At 41.6% G+C, this 14,866-nt stretch overlaps 1 protein-coding gene across 1 annotated transcript in view; it reads right to left on the reverse strand.

Annotated features, from left to right (window-relative positions):
* SNX9 (sorting nexin 9) overlaps positions 1-9,616 on the reverse strand; it is a 61,412-nt gene extending 51,796 nt beyond the window's left edge. Inside the window, exon 1 of the mRNA XM_085055778.1 lies at positions 9,226-9,616. Within this exon, the coding sequence (XP_084911904.1) occupies positions 9,226-9,237 (12 nt within the window). The 5' untranslated portion in view covers positions 9,238-9,616. The remainder of the gene's footprint in view (positions 1-9,225) is intronic.
* Positions 9,617-14,866: the final 5,250 nt, after the last annotated feature.

Genomic DNA, 14,866 nt, shown 5'->3' on the forward strand with positions numbered 1-14,866 from the left:
AATGTACCGCAAAACTTCTACTGTGAGTGAGGAGCTCCACTGCTCCACTGACATCAGATATTTTTCAAAATCAATTTACTCCACTGCTCCAAGTGCCCAGACTTTCCCATATTTTCCTTTCTCAATACCAACCTATTTCAGGTCCCCAGACAGACTGGAGACTCAAATATTTTGAATTTGAGAACATTAATTCCAGTTTCACAAGGACTACAGCAAGCAATAACTACAGCAAGTCCAGCACAGGTTTGTATTTACGGATGTTAGGCAGGATGCATTTATCTCAAGTGTGATTAAAATATCTGCCTAGATTAATCATTACTGTGTCTCTGAAATCAAACTGCAACACTTGCAACTGTTTGCTGAGCCAATATTTAATGGCATGTTTCAGAAGCCTGCTGTGCCAATTTCCCTGATGTTCGCCTGGAACTTTAGGGCCATCAGCATTGCACCCGCACAGTTCTGCCCCCAAAGAACAAAGCCAGTAGGAGGTGAAGGTTTCAGAAAAAGCCAGAAGCATTCACCAGATAAATCACCACATTGTGACCTATTAATTAAGACGTCTTAGTCACACAATAGTGCCCCCTCTACAAGAGCAGAGATTAGAAAAAACAGTAATTATCCTAATAATTGGAGAGGCACAAAGTTTCACTAAGGTTATCTAGTGAACTTCAAGCCCTTTCAGACTCTGCACACTATTACACATTGTGCATCTCAATATACCACATGCACAGGCCATTCTACAGGCAAACAAATACCTGGCAAAGCAAACTGCATGTTCAAATGATGCTACTTCACATAAAACCTGGTATGTAAAATACAGAATGGAATACCTATACTACTCTGAAATCCCAAAACCTGGTAAATATTAATAGGAAAATACATGCCCAAGAGCATGCTACCTGAAAGCAGCTGGGAAGCAATCTGAAACGCAGCAGGACAAATTCTCCATTTGGAATTTTGCTACATTCTCTGTTACCTGAGTAACCAACATGAATCAACATACTAATGTTTTGTTATCTCTTAGCTGTTATTAGAAACACTACTTTGTGAAAGCCTATGTTTATTTTTATTTTATGAACACAAATGAGGAAACTGTTACACCAACATAAATAGGTTACCATTTTATCAGATGAAGTTTCTTTACTCTAAAAATGGGCAAGGTTCACATTTTTTGGGTTCTAAAGCATCCAAGCCTACAACCATTTTAGGCTTTTCTATTGTAGAAAAGCACAAGACCCTGTAAGGTTACCAACTTTATTTCATGATAAATGGCAGCTCAAATAAGCAAAGCTCAGTCATTAGACCTGGCCAGAGAACACCCAGCACTTGAACTGGACATTAACTACCTGCAATCTAATGCAATGTGCACACTAGTGGTCTTGGCCTATCCCACTTTAAGACAAAGAGTTAAAAAAAGAAGAAAAAAAGAATGCCTGGACAGATGCATTAAAAAAAAAAAGAAAAAGAGAGAGAGAGAGATAATAAATGACAGAACTGGATTAAGTCATGCAACATTTAAAGTTTGACAGGACACCTCACAAACTTTTCTTGTACCTTCAGCAACCTTTACAGTGACAGAAACCATCAAAGAAGTCTGAAAAGAAAGTTAGAACTTCTGCTTCCTTAAGAATTACTAGAAAATTTGGCAGCTTGACGGAATGTGACAGAGCTGTTGATAAATAAAATTGTAATTCAACAACCTTCATACAAACTTCCAAGTCTGTGGTCTAGTTATTTGCAGCAAGGAAGATGTTTAATTTTGTATTCCACAAGCAATCATTTTCAGAAGACAAATATAGGGCTATCAAGGAAGGAAATTACAGTACTGCTGAAAGAACTGTGCTTTAACTAGGTAAGCACTAATTACATTATATTATCATATGTAATTGCAATATTCAATTACTGAATTAAACCTTGAACCCCCAAAAAAGAACTAATGCAGTGGAGGAAATAAAACATTTAAGCTTCACTCTCAAATCTGATGAAGCTATAGGGTGAAGTGAAGCACCTCATAAGATTGGCCTTCTGCTGCAGAAAGATGAATTGTATAGGCCCTCCAGGCAATACTAGAATTTAAATCAGAACTAGAAGGAACAATAAATGTAATAGCCTTATATCAACTGTCTTTCTTCTGGAAACCACTTATATAATCACTGTAGTGGAAAAAATAAAATCCTCATACAGAAGGGAGAAACAGTTTAAAGCTATTCTAAGAGAATTTTTATAGCTGCTCTTGAAAATTAGCCATTTTGTTCTATCAACCAGGAAAGCAAACACTTCGCTTGAATTGAGATGACAACTTATTTTTGCTCTGAACATTGAGAACTGCAGTCTCAGAAGGCTGGGAAAAGCAAAGCAAGTCCAAAACCTACTGTGTTTAAACAGAGATACCATATGAATACAAAAAATAAAAGCACAACAGTTCCCTTGCCAAGGAGAAGCAGATGGCAACTCAGAGCAGAAGTCAGTAACTCAATGACAAGTCCTAAGGAATAACACCCATCAGCCAACTGTACACTAGCCCCACTTTTATAGAAGAGTGGAACTAAAATATTCCACCTGGGCAGGTCCCACTTGCAGAAACCCCAGGCCAGACATGGCTGCCTCTCCCCCGAAGCTGCTGTTTTACTTGGACTCCCCAGAGACCTGCCACAAGCTGCACTGCCCACCTTCTTACCACCTCCTCCTCCTTCCAGCCACCCATTTTGCACACTGGAAACCCCTCCTGTACAGTGGCTTCCTTTAAGGGGCAGGGCCTGGGGAAAGAGCTGCTCCAAAATACAGGAGCAAATAGAGCTTTTACTCACAAAAAACATGCTCACACACAGAATCGCTGGTTTGGCTTTACCCAGCACACTTCTAGGAGTGCCTACCGTGTTACCAGCAGTGCCCAGGATGGCTCTTGTGCCCTTCATGCCATGCCATGTCCTGAAGGTCTCCTTGCAACTCCACCACAGCTGGATCACGCTGCATAACAGCAGCTCCACACAAGAAAGCTGTCCCTTGTGCCTTTCTCCCTTTACTTTGAGTTTGACAGAAGACTATCTGTCAAAGTTAAATGATTCTGGTCTTAAATGTCTACTTTTTTTTTTTTTTTTCCTTTGGACAGAGGTTTCTTATTCATACGAAACTCAAAGAGAAAGACTGCCTTGGAAAAAAGAGACAAGACTTGGAGTTTAAATTAAATTTTCCGGTAAACAACATGCTTTTTTTTTTTCTCTTCAGCAGCATTTGAATTTTGCTTATTGGACTACTACCGCTTATTTGAACTTTCTGTTACTTGGGAAGTTCCTTTCCAACCATAAATTGCTGAGAAAGCAGGAATACAACTGAAGAAAATAAAAGCAGAAGCTCTGCTTTTCAGCCCTCAAAGAAGTATAAAGTGAATTTGGATGAAATTGTAACTGTGAAACATGCTTTGAAATAGAAGATATTTACCTTTAAATGCTGAACACTGCAATAGCTATTTATTAAAAATAATTCTAAATGCTCATCTGTCCTACTGCAGGGCTGGTTGAAACAAATCACTCCTACTATTTTACAGTCTCTCCTCTATTACCTGCTTTTGAAATGTTTTGCAAGACTGCTTCCAACACCATCAATGTTGCAATTGTTTGTAAATTTAATACAGAAGGGAAACCACATATTTGAAATGGCAAAATTCTCCAATGATTTATACCTTGGTGATCTGTGAAAACTCTGAAATTTGCCAGATGCCCTAATCAAATAAGGAGGGATTTATTGAATATCCGCACACTCTTCTAGTTTTTTCAAGATCCGAAAATCTAAGGAGGAAGATAATTCAGAGGAAAACCTTGAAAGAGTGGAGTAAAATAAACCTTTTTACGAAGCTACAGTTAACTGTAAAGTGCTGAAAAAATACCAATATATGGAGAAATTCTACCAGACTGAAAATCTGAAACTCTGAATCTATAAACCAGATGAAGCTTATGACATCTGATACCAGACTTCCTTCTCTTTAGCTGCTGTAATCATGTTTTTAAATGACGACCTCTGATAATGAGTCTGATGACTCAATGCCTAGGTGCTCAAAATAACTCTGAAAAACTGAGTCAGAGGAATCATTACTCAAGCACAGCATCACACAGAATCTTACCAACTCTCCAGCTTGCCATAAGGCCTGACAGAAAGACAAAAGAACAGAAAGCCTGTGTCTTCATGAAATGAGACTGTATCAGTTCTCATGCTCATCCTAACATCTTGCTCCTCCAATAGGTTAGGAACCTGTGGTAAATCTGCATTACCAAACATTTTACATTCTCTAGTAATCTTGTTGCCCCTTAAAAAACAAACCATCAAACCAAAATAATCTAAAAAGCCCCAGGAAGTATCCCCATATCTACTTAACCATAGCCTGAGAAAACCAAACAATTTTTCACATGGTTAGACCATAAAATCAAAATTATTACTTCACCTAATTAATTTTGTTCCATCACATCCTACATACATAGATCAACTGTGATCTAATTTTTTGTATTATGTCTTGGTTTGCTGAATTTAAATAATGGAACATGTTGAGTAGATTATGAAGTGACCGGCACAGCAGAGGACCATACCAACTCACGGATATATTAAGGTTTATTAACTGAATCTTCTCTTAAGCTGGGATTTCTGACAGGAGTCTACTTCCAAAGTTAGGACAATACAGAATGCAGACTAAGAGAGCCCAAAGTCTGGGTATTTTTGAGGGCTTAGCTCAGAGGGGTGCTTCACTTCCCAGCTGCAAGTCAGAACAAAAAATTGTTTCTGACCAATTCATAATGCAAACATGCAGATTTGTGATGGTATAAAGGAAAATGTGAGACCTCTTTGGGAAGCCTTACACTGGTGAGAGCAATAGAGAATCAAAAAGAAAGATGAAAAGAAGGATACACACTTAAGGATAATAATCTTTAAGTCTAATGTGTTGTTACCTTTCCCTACCTGAAATTTTCATATGTAAATCATGACCTTCCCTCACCACAGCTACAAAAACCATGCTAAATTCAACTATACCTGGCTAGTGACATTAACAAGAGAAAATCCAACATGATTTGACAAGAAAGCCTTGAACAGTATCTTCATGTTTTAGAAGTACTGCTAAGTTATGTCTTCTTTAAAGAACAGAATATTCAGTCTATGTTTTCATCTCAAGGAACTTCTTCCCACAAAAACAGGGCCCAGTCCTACAAAGAGAACCAGATAAATGAGTCCTCAAAGCAGACAAACCATTGAACAATCAAGAAAATAATGGTGGGATACAAGTGCCCCTAAAGATACAAAGAAAAAACTGTTGGTATTGACACTAAGAGCGGCCTAACTTCATGAAGCTTATCAATAGCTGCCTCGTGAAATACCTCTCCTGGGAAAACAATGTCACCAACATCAACAATGTTACTCTTGTAAATCTGCTCCTAGTTCCAACTTCAACTTCTAAATTAAAACTCTCACCTAGTGTAAGCAGCACAGGTTCCAGAACTGTCTTGCCCATCAGTGTGCCATAACCTATCCAGTTCTCCCAATAACATCACTTCCTTGTGAAATCAGGGCTTAACAAATGGCGAAACATCAGCCTTTTCAAGAAAAGGACTTGTCTAGGTTAAAAAATAATAAATAAGTCTTAAAATAGGCTAAGGTAGGCCAGCATACTGCTTCCTGACATTTCTAGCTCTCCCTATTCAATGAAGCTCAAAAACAAAAGAAAGAGCATGAGTAAAGCCAGGACTTGGCAAACTCTAGTGGGGAAAATATATGAAAGGCCAAAGAAATCATGAAGGAACAAACAAGAATACAATCTCATCTTTGGCTTTTTTAAGCAACTGTGACAGAAACACATTTACAAAACTACATTTTCCTGGTGACCAAGTTTTGAAAAGTTTTTAGGCTCAGGCACTTTCTGCCATCATTTGTGATGCCCAGTTAAAAATAAAAAATTAGTAAGGTTAACTCTGTTTCTGAAGGAAGCATCCAAAATAAAGGTATCTAGCTTAAAATATTGGTTCTTAAATGTGGATATGAAATTGCTTTACTTCTGAAGTCGGGTTCAGTTAAATTACTGCAACACTTTGGAAGGCAGCATCTCCTAAACAACCTTTTTTTTTTTTTTTATTTTGATTGGGTTTAACACTTGCTTCAGTTTTTAGATCACATAGTCTTGAGTAAACCACAAAATCCACTGCCAAGCTACAATAAGGATCTAGCCAACTAAAGAACTGCCTCCAGAAGCCTCAGATCCTTCATTTCCCATTAATATTTCCACCTGTCTCCATGACAGTCTCCCCTTCCTAAACATGCCACTCCACCCAACCTTCTGTACCAGCTCTGAGCAAACTTTCATCAACTGCAAATCCCTAGAACTGTACAAAATGGCCCTGCTGTTCCCATTCAGTGAACTTTTTTTGCTACTTCAGCAAGTTACTGTAGCTCAAAGACAGGCCTGACAAGTGTTGGAGTAGAGTCCTGGGACACAGGTACAGCATGGGATGAGGAGGAAGAGAGGAAAAGGAATAATGGTCCCTGCTAGTTTAGCTCACAGCATCAGACACAAGCTCCACAGCATTCAGAGTGCTTAAGGCCTACAGCCACCCTGACCTGTTTCAACAAAAGTCTCCCTACCAAGTTGCCAGCTGACAAATATGCTAGGAAAGCATCAGTAAAGGCTCCTTGGTGTGAAAATAGTAGTCCTTTCCCCCAAAAGCTTTTATTGTTTCAATAAGAAATGCTTGATTTTGAATGGTACAGAGAACAGCCAGCACATTACACAACTGCAGACCACGTCTTCATACTGGAAAACTCTAGGAACTTAATTGCTGTGAGTAATCAAAGTGGAAGCAAGAAAACTGGTCAAGAATTACAAGCTAGCTATGGAAGAAATCCCTGCTTGCATCGTCCATGCTGAGAAAATCTAACACCTTGATAAACGCATTTGTAAATCTTGTCGAGAAAATGATAAAGCTGAAAACAGAAGCTGGGCAAGTTTAGGTTCAAAACAAAGTAGCAACAACAGCAAGAGAGTTGATAGTTAAAAAAAAAAAAAGACAGACTGGATTTTTCCATCATTGAAAGCGTTCAAATCAAGACAGAATTTGCCCCCAGCCTTCCTTGGAAAGTATATTTTAGATTAAACAGGAATTAATTCAGGAAGCACTAACAGCCCATGTAGCACAAGCCAGGCCAGACTGTCAGTCAGCCCTATCAACTATATAGGATTTGATACCGTTAAAGTTTCAAAAATTCATACTCCAGACAACTACTTACAGTTTAGTTTTGTTAATATGTCACTTACAATACTAATACACTTTGCATATTTCTTTTAAAAATAGGCTATTTTTGAAGGAGCACAACCAGAGGGTGAGAAGTTTGTTTACAATTTAAAAAACAAAATTTACTTTCCAAATGAAATGGTGACTGGCTAGTTGGCCCAGCTCCTAAAAACTGTTATTTCATACAGTTACTCCCTTACACTGCTCAAAAAACAACGTATCCTTTACTATAGCTGACATTCGCACAACCTGAACAAATTAAAATCCAAACCAGTGCAGTTTGCAGAGAGGAACCCATCTCCTGGGTAGAGCTCACAGAAAATAAAGTAAGCTTCTCTTCAGTACTGCTCTCAGTTACCAACATAACAAAATAATAACAATAAAATACCAAGGGTTTACTGACTACCACTTACGAATTTTAACCTACAAGTTAAAGTACCTTACCATATCTTGCAATGTGTAGAATGAAAAAAACTGCACCATCTGATTTCAAGCCAGTCTGGGTTAGGAAGTCAGAAATTACACACCCTTCCGTCCAGGGCCATAAAGTCTCAAAAAAAATATTTAAAGAAAAGCAAAGTGAAAGTTTCCACATATATGAATAAAATGGCTTAGTGTGTTCAGCACAGAACACAGGATCCCATGAGGATACTGCACCTCAGAGTGAGCAGAGAAACAGTAAACTGATTTAGTACAGTATCTGCCTAATATATTGTGTATTATGTAGTATATACACAGCAGAAGTAATTTTCTGCCTACAGCAGTTAGATTGATTAAAAATTACCATATAAACACCACTGTATACACATACAAAAAAACCACTGTTAAAACCAAGTCTATCAACATTATTCTAAAAGCTCAACAGAAACACAAATTTCACTATATTGACACTTTGAAAATTACTGAAGTGATTTTGAAACCTAAAATCAACTTCTCTGTGCTTCTGAGAAAAGATTATTAAAACATGAGCAACCATCAGCTTACATGGCTACAGAGTCAGCTACTTATACATTAAATCTGACACGTTCAAGATGTGGAATTTCTTCAGCACTGCGAAGTGCAACACAAATAGAGCACTGCATGAGAACCGCCTCAGTAAAAGGAAGTTTTTTAAACTGCTGGCCACGCTAATGGAATCAGGTGACTCAAAGTAATACTTCAAATACCAAAAAAGTCTTCATGAGATACTAAGACAAGTCACAGATGAGTTGCTGGTGGATGTTAACTCACACCTACACAACCAGAGATGCTTTCATCAACCAATATAGTAAACAAATATCGTTTATTTAGAAAGAAGCCAGTTTCAGATAGGATGGGCTAATTTTGACAGTTGTATTAGTAGCAGATACTGTTGAAGAACTGAACAAAACAATTTAACTTCCTGTCCTTTTTTTGTGTATGTGTGTAAAATCAGAGCTTAGTACTGAGAGGTCGCACAGCGCGGACTCTGGGCTCCCACCAGAGGCACGGCACAGCCACCCCCGGGTGCCCCCGAGGGGGTCAGCATCAGCTGCCGGCGGGACAGCGGCTGCGGGACGGGCGGCGGGCCCGCGGCTGGCCGAGGCCTCTCCCACCGCCCGCCACTCGCCGGGCGCGGGGCAAGCGGGGCAGGGGCTGCAGGAGCAGCACCCTCGGCCTCCGGCGGCTCTCCGGTCGCTCCGCCGCGGAGCGGGGACGGCGGGGCACCAACACAACAGAAAACAACTTTCCCCCGCCCCGCACTTGCCGCTGCCCCGCCGAGCCCCGAGCGAGGGCCGAGCAGCGGCGGCGAGGCCCGAGCGCGGCGCTCCCTCCGTCCCTCCCTGCCGCGGCTGGCGGCGAGGGGCAGGCTCCGCGCAGGGAGCGGCTCCCCGACCCCCGGCACGCAGCCCGTCCGCCCCGGGACCCCCGCCTCCCGCCCGGCCGGGCCCGCTGGCGCAGGGGGCGCCCCGGCGCCGCCTCCCGACCCCCGGCTGCTGCTCACCTTGGTGGCCATGGCGCTGCCGGCGCGGGCTGCGCTGCCGCTCTGCCCTCCCTCCTTCTCTCCCTCCCTCTCTCCGTGCCGCGGCTGCTCGGTCGCTCGGTCGGTGTGTCCGGCCCGCCCGCCGCCGCTGGGCCGCGCAGGCGGCTCCTCCTCGGCGTCCCCCGGCCGCCGCCGCCGCCGCCTCCTGGGGGCCGCTGTGCGGCTCAGCAGCCGAGCGCCGGCAATGGGCAGGGGGGGCTGATGTGGCCGCGCTGCGATGCCCCCGCCTCGGCCGCCCTTTCCGCTCGGCTCGGCTGCCGGGGCAGTGGCGGGGCTGTTTGCCCGCAGCCTTTCCGTCAGGGCCGGGGGAGGGAGGGAGGCACCCGCGGCGCTGCGGTGATCCCCCGGGAGCCGCCCCGGCCGGTCCTGGGAGCGATGGGTTGGACGGATCTCCCCCACCCCCAGTGCCCGCAAGGGCTTCGCTTTGTAGTCAGAGTTTGCCCTCAAATTCTCGTTCGTGTTGGGGAGAGACCTCGCAGGAAGGCGTTATGTGCCCCTCGGGTGCCTTTGAACGGAAATTTCAAAGCAACTTTACAGCAAGGAAAGCAATTTTTCCCTCGGCCAGGCTCCATCGGCAGCTGTCAGGGCAGTGCGCGTCGTCCCTGACCTGTTTCAGCCGGGCCTTGGTGAACTGCAGTTAGCAGCAGCAGTAAAAAGCACCAAGGAACTGCTCAAGGTCGGCAGCATTCCTGTTGGGCACTCTACAACCATCTGCTAAAAACTGTGACCCCACTTGATTTCCACCCTGCAAGAGAGACGAGATGGGAATATAAAACAAAGGGAATATGAAATCCAGTGGCAGTGATCAAGGTGCTGCACCATCCAAAAAGTGAAGCTTCTAATGAGAAGGCTGTGTAGGTTGGCCTGGAATCAGGAGATGTTTCCTTTCTGTAGAAGGAAATACCAAGTGTAATCATCAGAGATGCCAGGGAGAGCTCTAGGAGGCAGGTAGGCTGTAGGGAAATTGCATAGAACTCTACATCTGTATTTCCTTGCCCAAAGAATTACAAGCATTTCTTCTGCTATCGGTATTGTTTCTCAGTGAGAGCTTTATTAAATGAGGAAAATATGTTCACAGGATTTGGTTTGGTTTTTTCTGTCAGAAAAAAATTCCAAGTTGGACCTGAGAAATAGTTTCCATGGAGAGTGAGAATGAAGAAATAAGAGGAAGCTGGCTGTTCACTTGCTACCACTTTTTGAGTGATTGAACTGATTAACCTGAGAAGTTTTCAAACTCATTTGCTTCTATTTTTAACTTTTGCAGAATTCAATTAAATACGACATTTCCAACTTCCCATTTTCTGTAACAGTAGTACCTAAAGTGTAACCTTTGTGTGTGACCCACAAACGACCTTTCAGGACACCACCTTTAAGGTGAAGTACTGTATTTTGCATCAGTTTTTTTGCATCATGTGGTCCCTCAACAGATTAGCATTTCATCCACCTTACAAGAAAAATTCCCTGAAGCTGGCTTCATCTCTGTATTAGGGGACCCTGTTCTTCCACCTTCTCACCAACAATCTTTCCAACATGGTATTATTTTGATCCAGCCATCTAGTGAGCATCTTATTAAAAGGGGAGAGGCATGAAACCCAGAGACCCAGCACTGTCTCTTTTAGGGATCCCCAACTGACAGATATGTGAAACACCCTCTCTATTTTTCCAGATGCTGTTTTGCTATGTGAAATAGAATAAACTTGTGGCTTTAGCATAAGCTCGAGTCTGTGTCATTTTTTACCTGTGGTCAGCACAACTGCCAGAAAAGTTTTTTGTGCAGCTGCTGCCCAGTGTGCTTTAGCAGCTCTGCTTGCCATCTGGGGAATGAAGAACACAGTCATGATTTGTTCAGCCTCTCCGTGTGCTTAAAGCTTCCATTTTACAGTTTTCCACCGCGAGGTACTCCTGGAAATAAATCTCACTTGACAAGTTTGAGGGATGAAGAAAATATTACCATTCTTTTCAGTGTGCGAGAATGTTCTGGAAAAAAAGTATTTTTATAGGATCTTTGTGATCCTGCAATTACTTGCTGTTAATTCATGGCTTAAGAAGATATTCTTAGGACTCACTTTGGATTGCGAGTAAACAAATCTTTTCTTAGCTGTTTTATTATTTCTTAACACTGAGGGCCAAATACCCACAAATTGGTAATGAAACCACCTAAAATTTCCAAAACTACTGCAATTAGTTATGTTTCTGCTACCAATCTGTGTCCTAGTTAATGAGGACTAGATGTTTGCTTAGCATTAGACATAAAAGAAATCTCAGTTGCTTCAGTGGGTTGTTTACATATCTAAGCATTTGGTAGTTTTGAAGTATAGGGCTCTGTGAGGAGCTTATCAGCTTTCAAACACAGTTGACTCATTATTCACGTTGTACTAAATCCCCAATGTATGCTATAATAAATGTCCTCACCTCAGAAAAAAACAATCAGTAACAGAAGAAAATCCCTTACACAGCACATAAGTGACTTCTCTCTACAGATTTCTACTAGTTGTGTATTTTTGATGTTTGCTGATCTGCAGTGGTTCCCAGGAACTCAGAATTCATTGAGAAGTGATCTGTTGCAGAGCCTCATCAGATGAAAAGCTCCTGCCAACAGTGCTATGCAGATTTTTTTAATTAAAAATGGAGTCTGAGAAAGGACATGGAGAACATTTGCTGAATACTGTTCTCTGCTCGGCAAGGCCTCCCTGTAGCTTCAAGCTCACAGGAAGTCAGTGACCTTGTGTGTTCTGACTCATGCAAACTTGGTGGGGAACGATAAAGAAAAAATGTTCTTCAGATCACCTTCACACTGAAAACCATCTGGAGAAAAAGCTACCTTTTGTGTTTGTAAGCTACCGTCCTCAGGAGCTCCTTGAGGTGGTACACCTTGGATTTGTCCCTGCTAGCAGGCTGTGCCCTTAGCAGAACCTGGGTGACACACTGCGGTGGCCCTGAGGCGTTTCCCACAGCTGTGAAGGCATTTTGACCAGCAACTATCACTAGTGGCAACAGCTTTGCAAATGGAGCAGGCTGTCAAATACATGTTTTTCCGAAGTCTTTGCAGGAGGCACGCAGAGAGTATATTGTCCTAGGTCTTTACTTTCAAAGGTGTAAAATAAAGAAGTGATTGAATTTTTTTCTTGGTTGAATGCCTAACAATGTGATCATGATAACATCAGTTGTACACGAAATGCTTTTAGCTCAAGCTTTCTAACTACATTAATCAGGAAAGCCTAACAATGCCTGGGGAGCAATTACAAAAACATCTCAACTATTTCTTATTCCTTTTAATTATCATGTTTACTGTAGTCACCTGATACACACCTCCTGTTTTAAGAAGGGGTAGAGATTTTTCAGATTTTCAAAGCCTTAAAATTAACTGTACAAGCAATTACTAGGTTCACGAACCAAAAAAGATAAATGCTGTGTTCTTCATCTTCAGAAGTCATATCTGCATATCTTCACCTACTTCTCCCCAAGAGGTTATTTGGGCATCATGCTTCCTCTCAGCTGAGCAGCAGTTTCTCTTTCAGGGCTGGGTTAACACCATTTCTTCAGTGTTTCTGAGAAGTTTGCCAGATAGCAACATAAAATATTGCTTCCTCGTATCTTCTGTCTCCTTCCCTCTCCCGGGTTTGGACAGAAAATGATAGGAGCTGCACATGCATGAATCCAGTGTTATCTGCACAGAGCAGGAAGGGAGCAGTGCTGAATCCCATTTGTGCGTCGCTCTGTTCAGCAATGTCCAGTGGCATCACTAGCAAATGTATCTGAAAAATACATTTACCAAAATGTGTTCTGAGGGGAAAAAAAAAATATTTTCCTTCTTTTATGTTGGGAGTTTTTGGACAGAAAGGATATGAAATCTTGAATCATATGGCATTGGCAGGAAAGCACAATTGTACCTCTCATTTACCCCAAACTTTACGTGGCAGTTTACAATGATGCTCAAGAGATTACAGACATGCTTTCCAATCTTACTCTGCACCTGGTGCTGGAAGATCACTACCAAAACAGTAATGCAGCCAATCCTGAAATACTTTGGGCTGTTAGGTCCAGATTTCCTAGCTCATAAAAGCTGCTTTAGAAAATTGCACCCAATATTGCACCCAAATTCCTGTGAGTTTTTCAGTCTCTGAAATTCTCTCTGAATAAGCAGTTCTGAGAAAAACTGTGCTTTGTGCATTTGCTTTTGACTTAAGGGTTTTATCTCCTTAGAGCTGGTAATCAGATGCCATTATTATCTGAACAGTGGAATACAATGTGGGCCATTTTCAAGGTAAGTTCTGATTTTATGTAGTTGCATTTTTAATGTAACCACTTTCACAGCTAAGACTGGTTTTGTGCCATGTATGGATATGCTGCTTTCTTTACACTGTGGGGAAAGTGCAATGCCATGTTATGCTAAATTCTGTACTCTCAGGGTGTTGAGATGTTTTTAACACATCTTTGTGAAGCTGACAGTTTTAAGTCATGGTGGACTCCCTGGACTCAATTTTCTCTTTAAAAATCCATAAAAACATGTGAAAAAGCTATCCCCCCCAAAAAAAAAAGTTAGGAAAAAAAAAAGGAGAGGAGAGGAGAGGAGAGGAGAGGAGAGGAGAGGAGAGGAGAGGAGAGGAGAGGAGAGGAGAGGAGAGGAGAGGAGAGGGCGTTCCAGAGACAAGGTGATTTTGCAATATGCTTTCGGACACAGTCAATTTTTGATAGCACTTTTTTTTTCCCTTTTTTTTGGTGAAGTGGATTGCAAAGGTCATGCTTTAGTGCAATTTCGATCACACCCAAGGGAGAGGAAGATGTGTAGATAAAACACCTAGTGCAGATCCTTATGGATGAGCACCATGGCTGCAAGAGTTAGGAGCTTGCTTGGTCATGATGACCTGTTCTTTCTTTAGATAATAGTGGGTGAAACAGTTTTTTCCCCCTTTTTTCCATAACTGTCACCAATGTTTTGACCAATTCTGGTATTCTTTTTCTGGCTTTTCAGCAGAATAATCAGTGATACATATATGTAAATTTTAGCAGTATAAGCTTTGAAAGAAATTATACAAAAAATCATGCTGTCTTTTGCAAGCAACAAAACATTTCTCAAAATACCTAACACTAATAAAATTCTTACTTTTTTGCATTCCCATCTGAGCTGTATACTGTTTGGTATGATACATGCTTACATCTATACTTGTACATGGATATATGCCATGCACTTTAGATAGTTTGCATTTAGATTTTTTGTTCGTACTTTATGTTCATTTGTGTTTCAATGCAAGGGTTGCTGGGATCAATAGGTTTTGAACTCAACTTTCCTGAAAAATAGAATACAGTTTAGTAAAAAGTACATTTTAAAAGGGATAAATGTTTCATTTTTCTTCTTGCTAGCTTTAGTAAAAGTGACATACCATTAGCATTATTGATTCTTACCACTACTGACCCTTTCCATCTGGAGTGCTGACTGCAGTGCCCTCACTTCTCAGGGGACTGCAGTCTCAACAAGCAAAGCAACAGGAGTGTAATCCACTTTATATTCACCTAAATGTACAAGTATGTAAATGACGAGTTCCTGTCAACTTTAATAAGCTTTCGCTTCCTAAGATTGGATGCAAATTGTCTTCCAACACAC

Source organism: Lichenostomus cassidix, chromosome 3 (assembly GCF_008360975.1).
Source record: "Lichenostomus cassidix isolate B80296 chromosome 3, HeHo_3.0, whole genome shotgun sequence".
NCBI lineage: Eukaryota > Metazoa > Chordata > Aves > Passeriformes > Meliphagidae > Lichenostomus > Lichenostomus cassidix.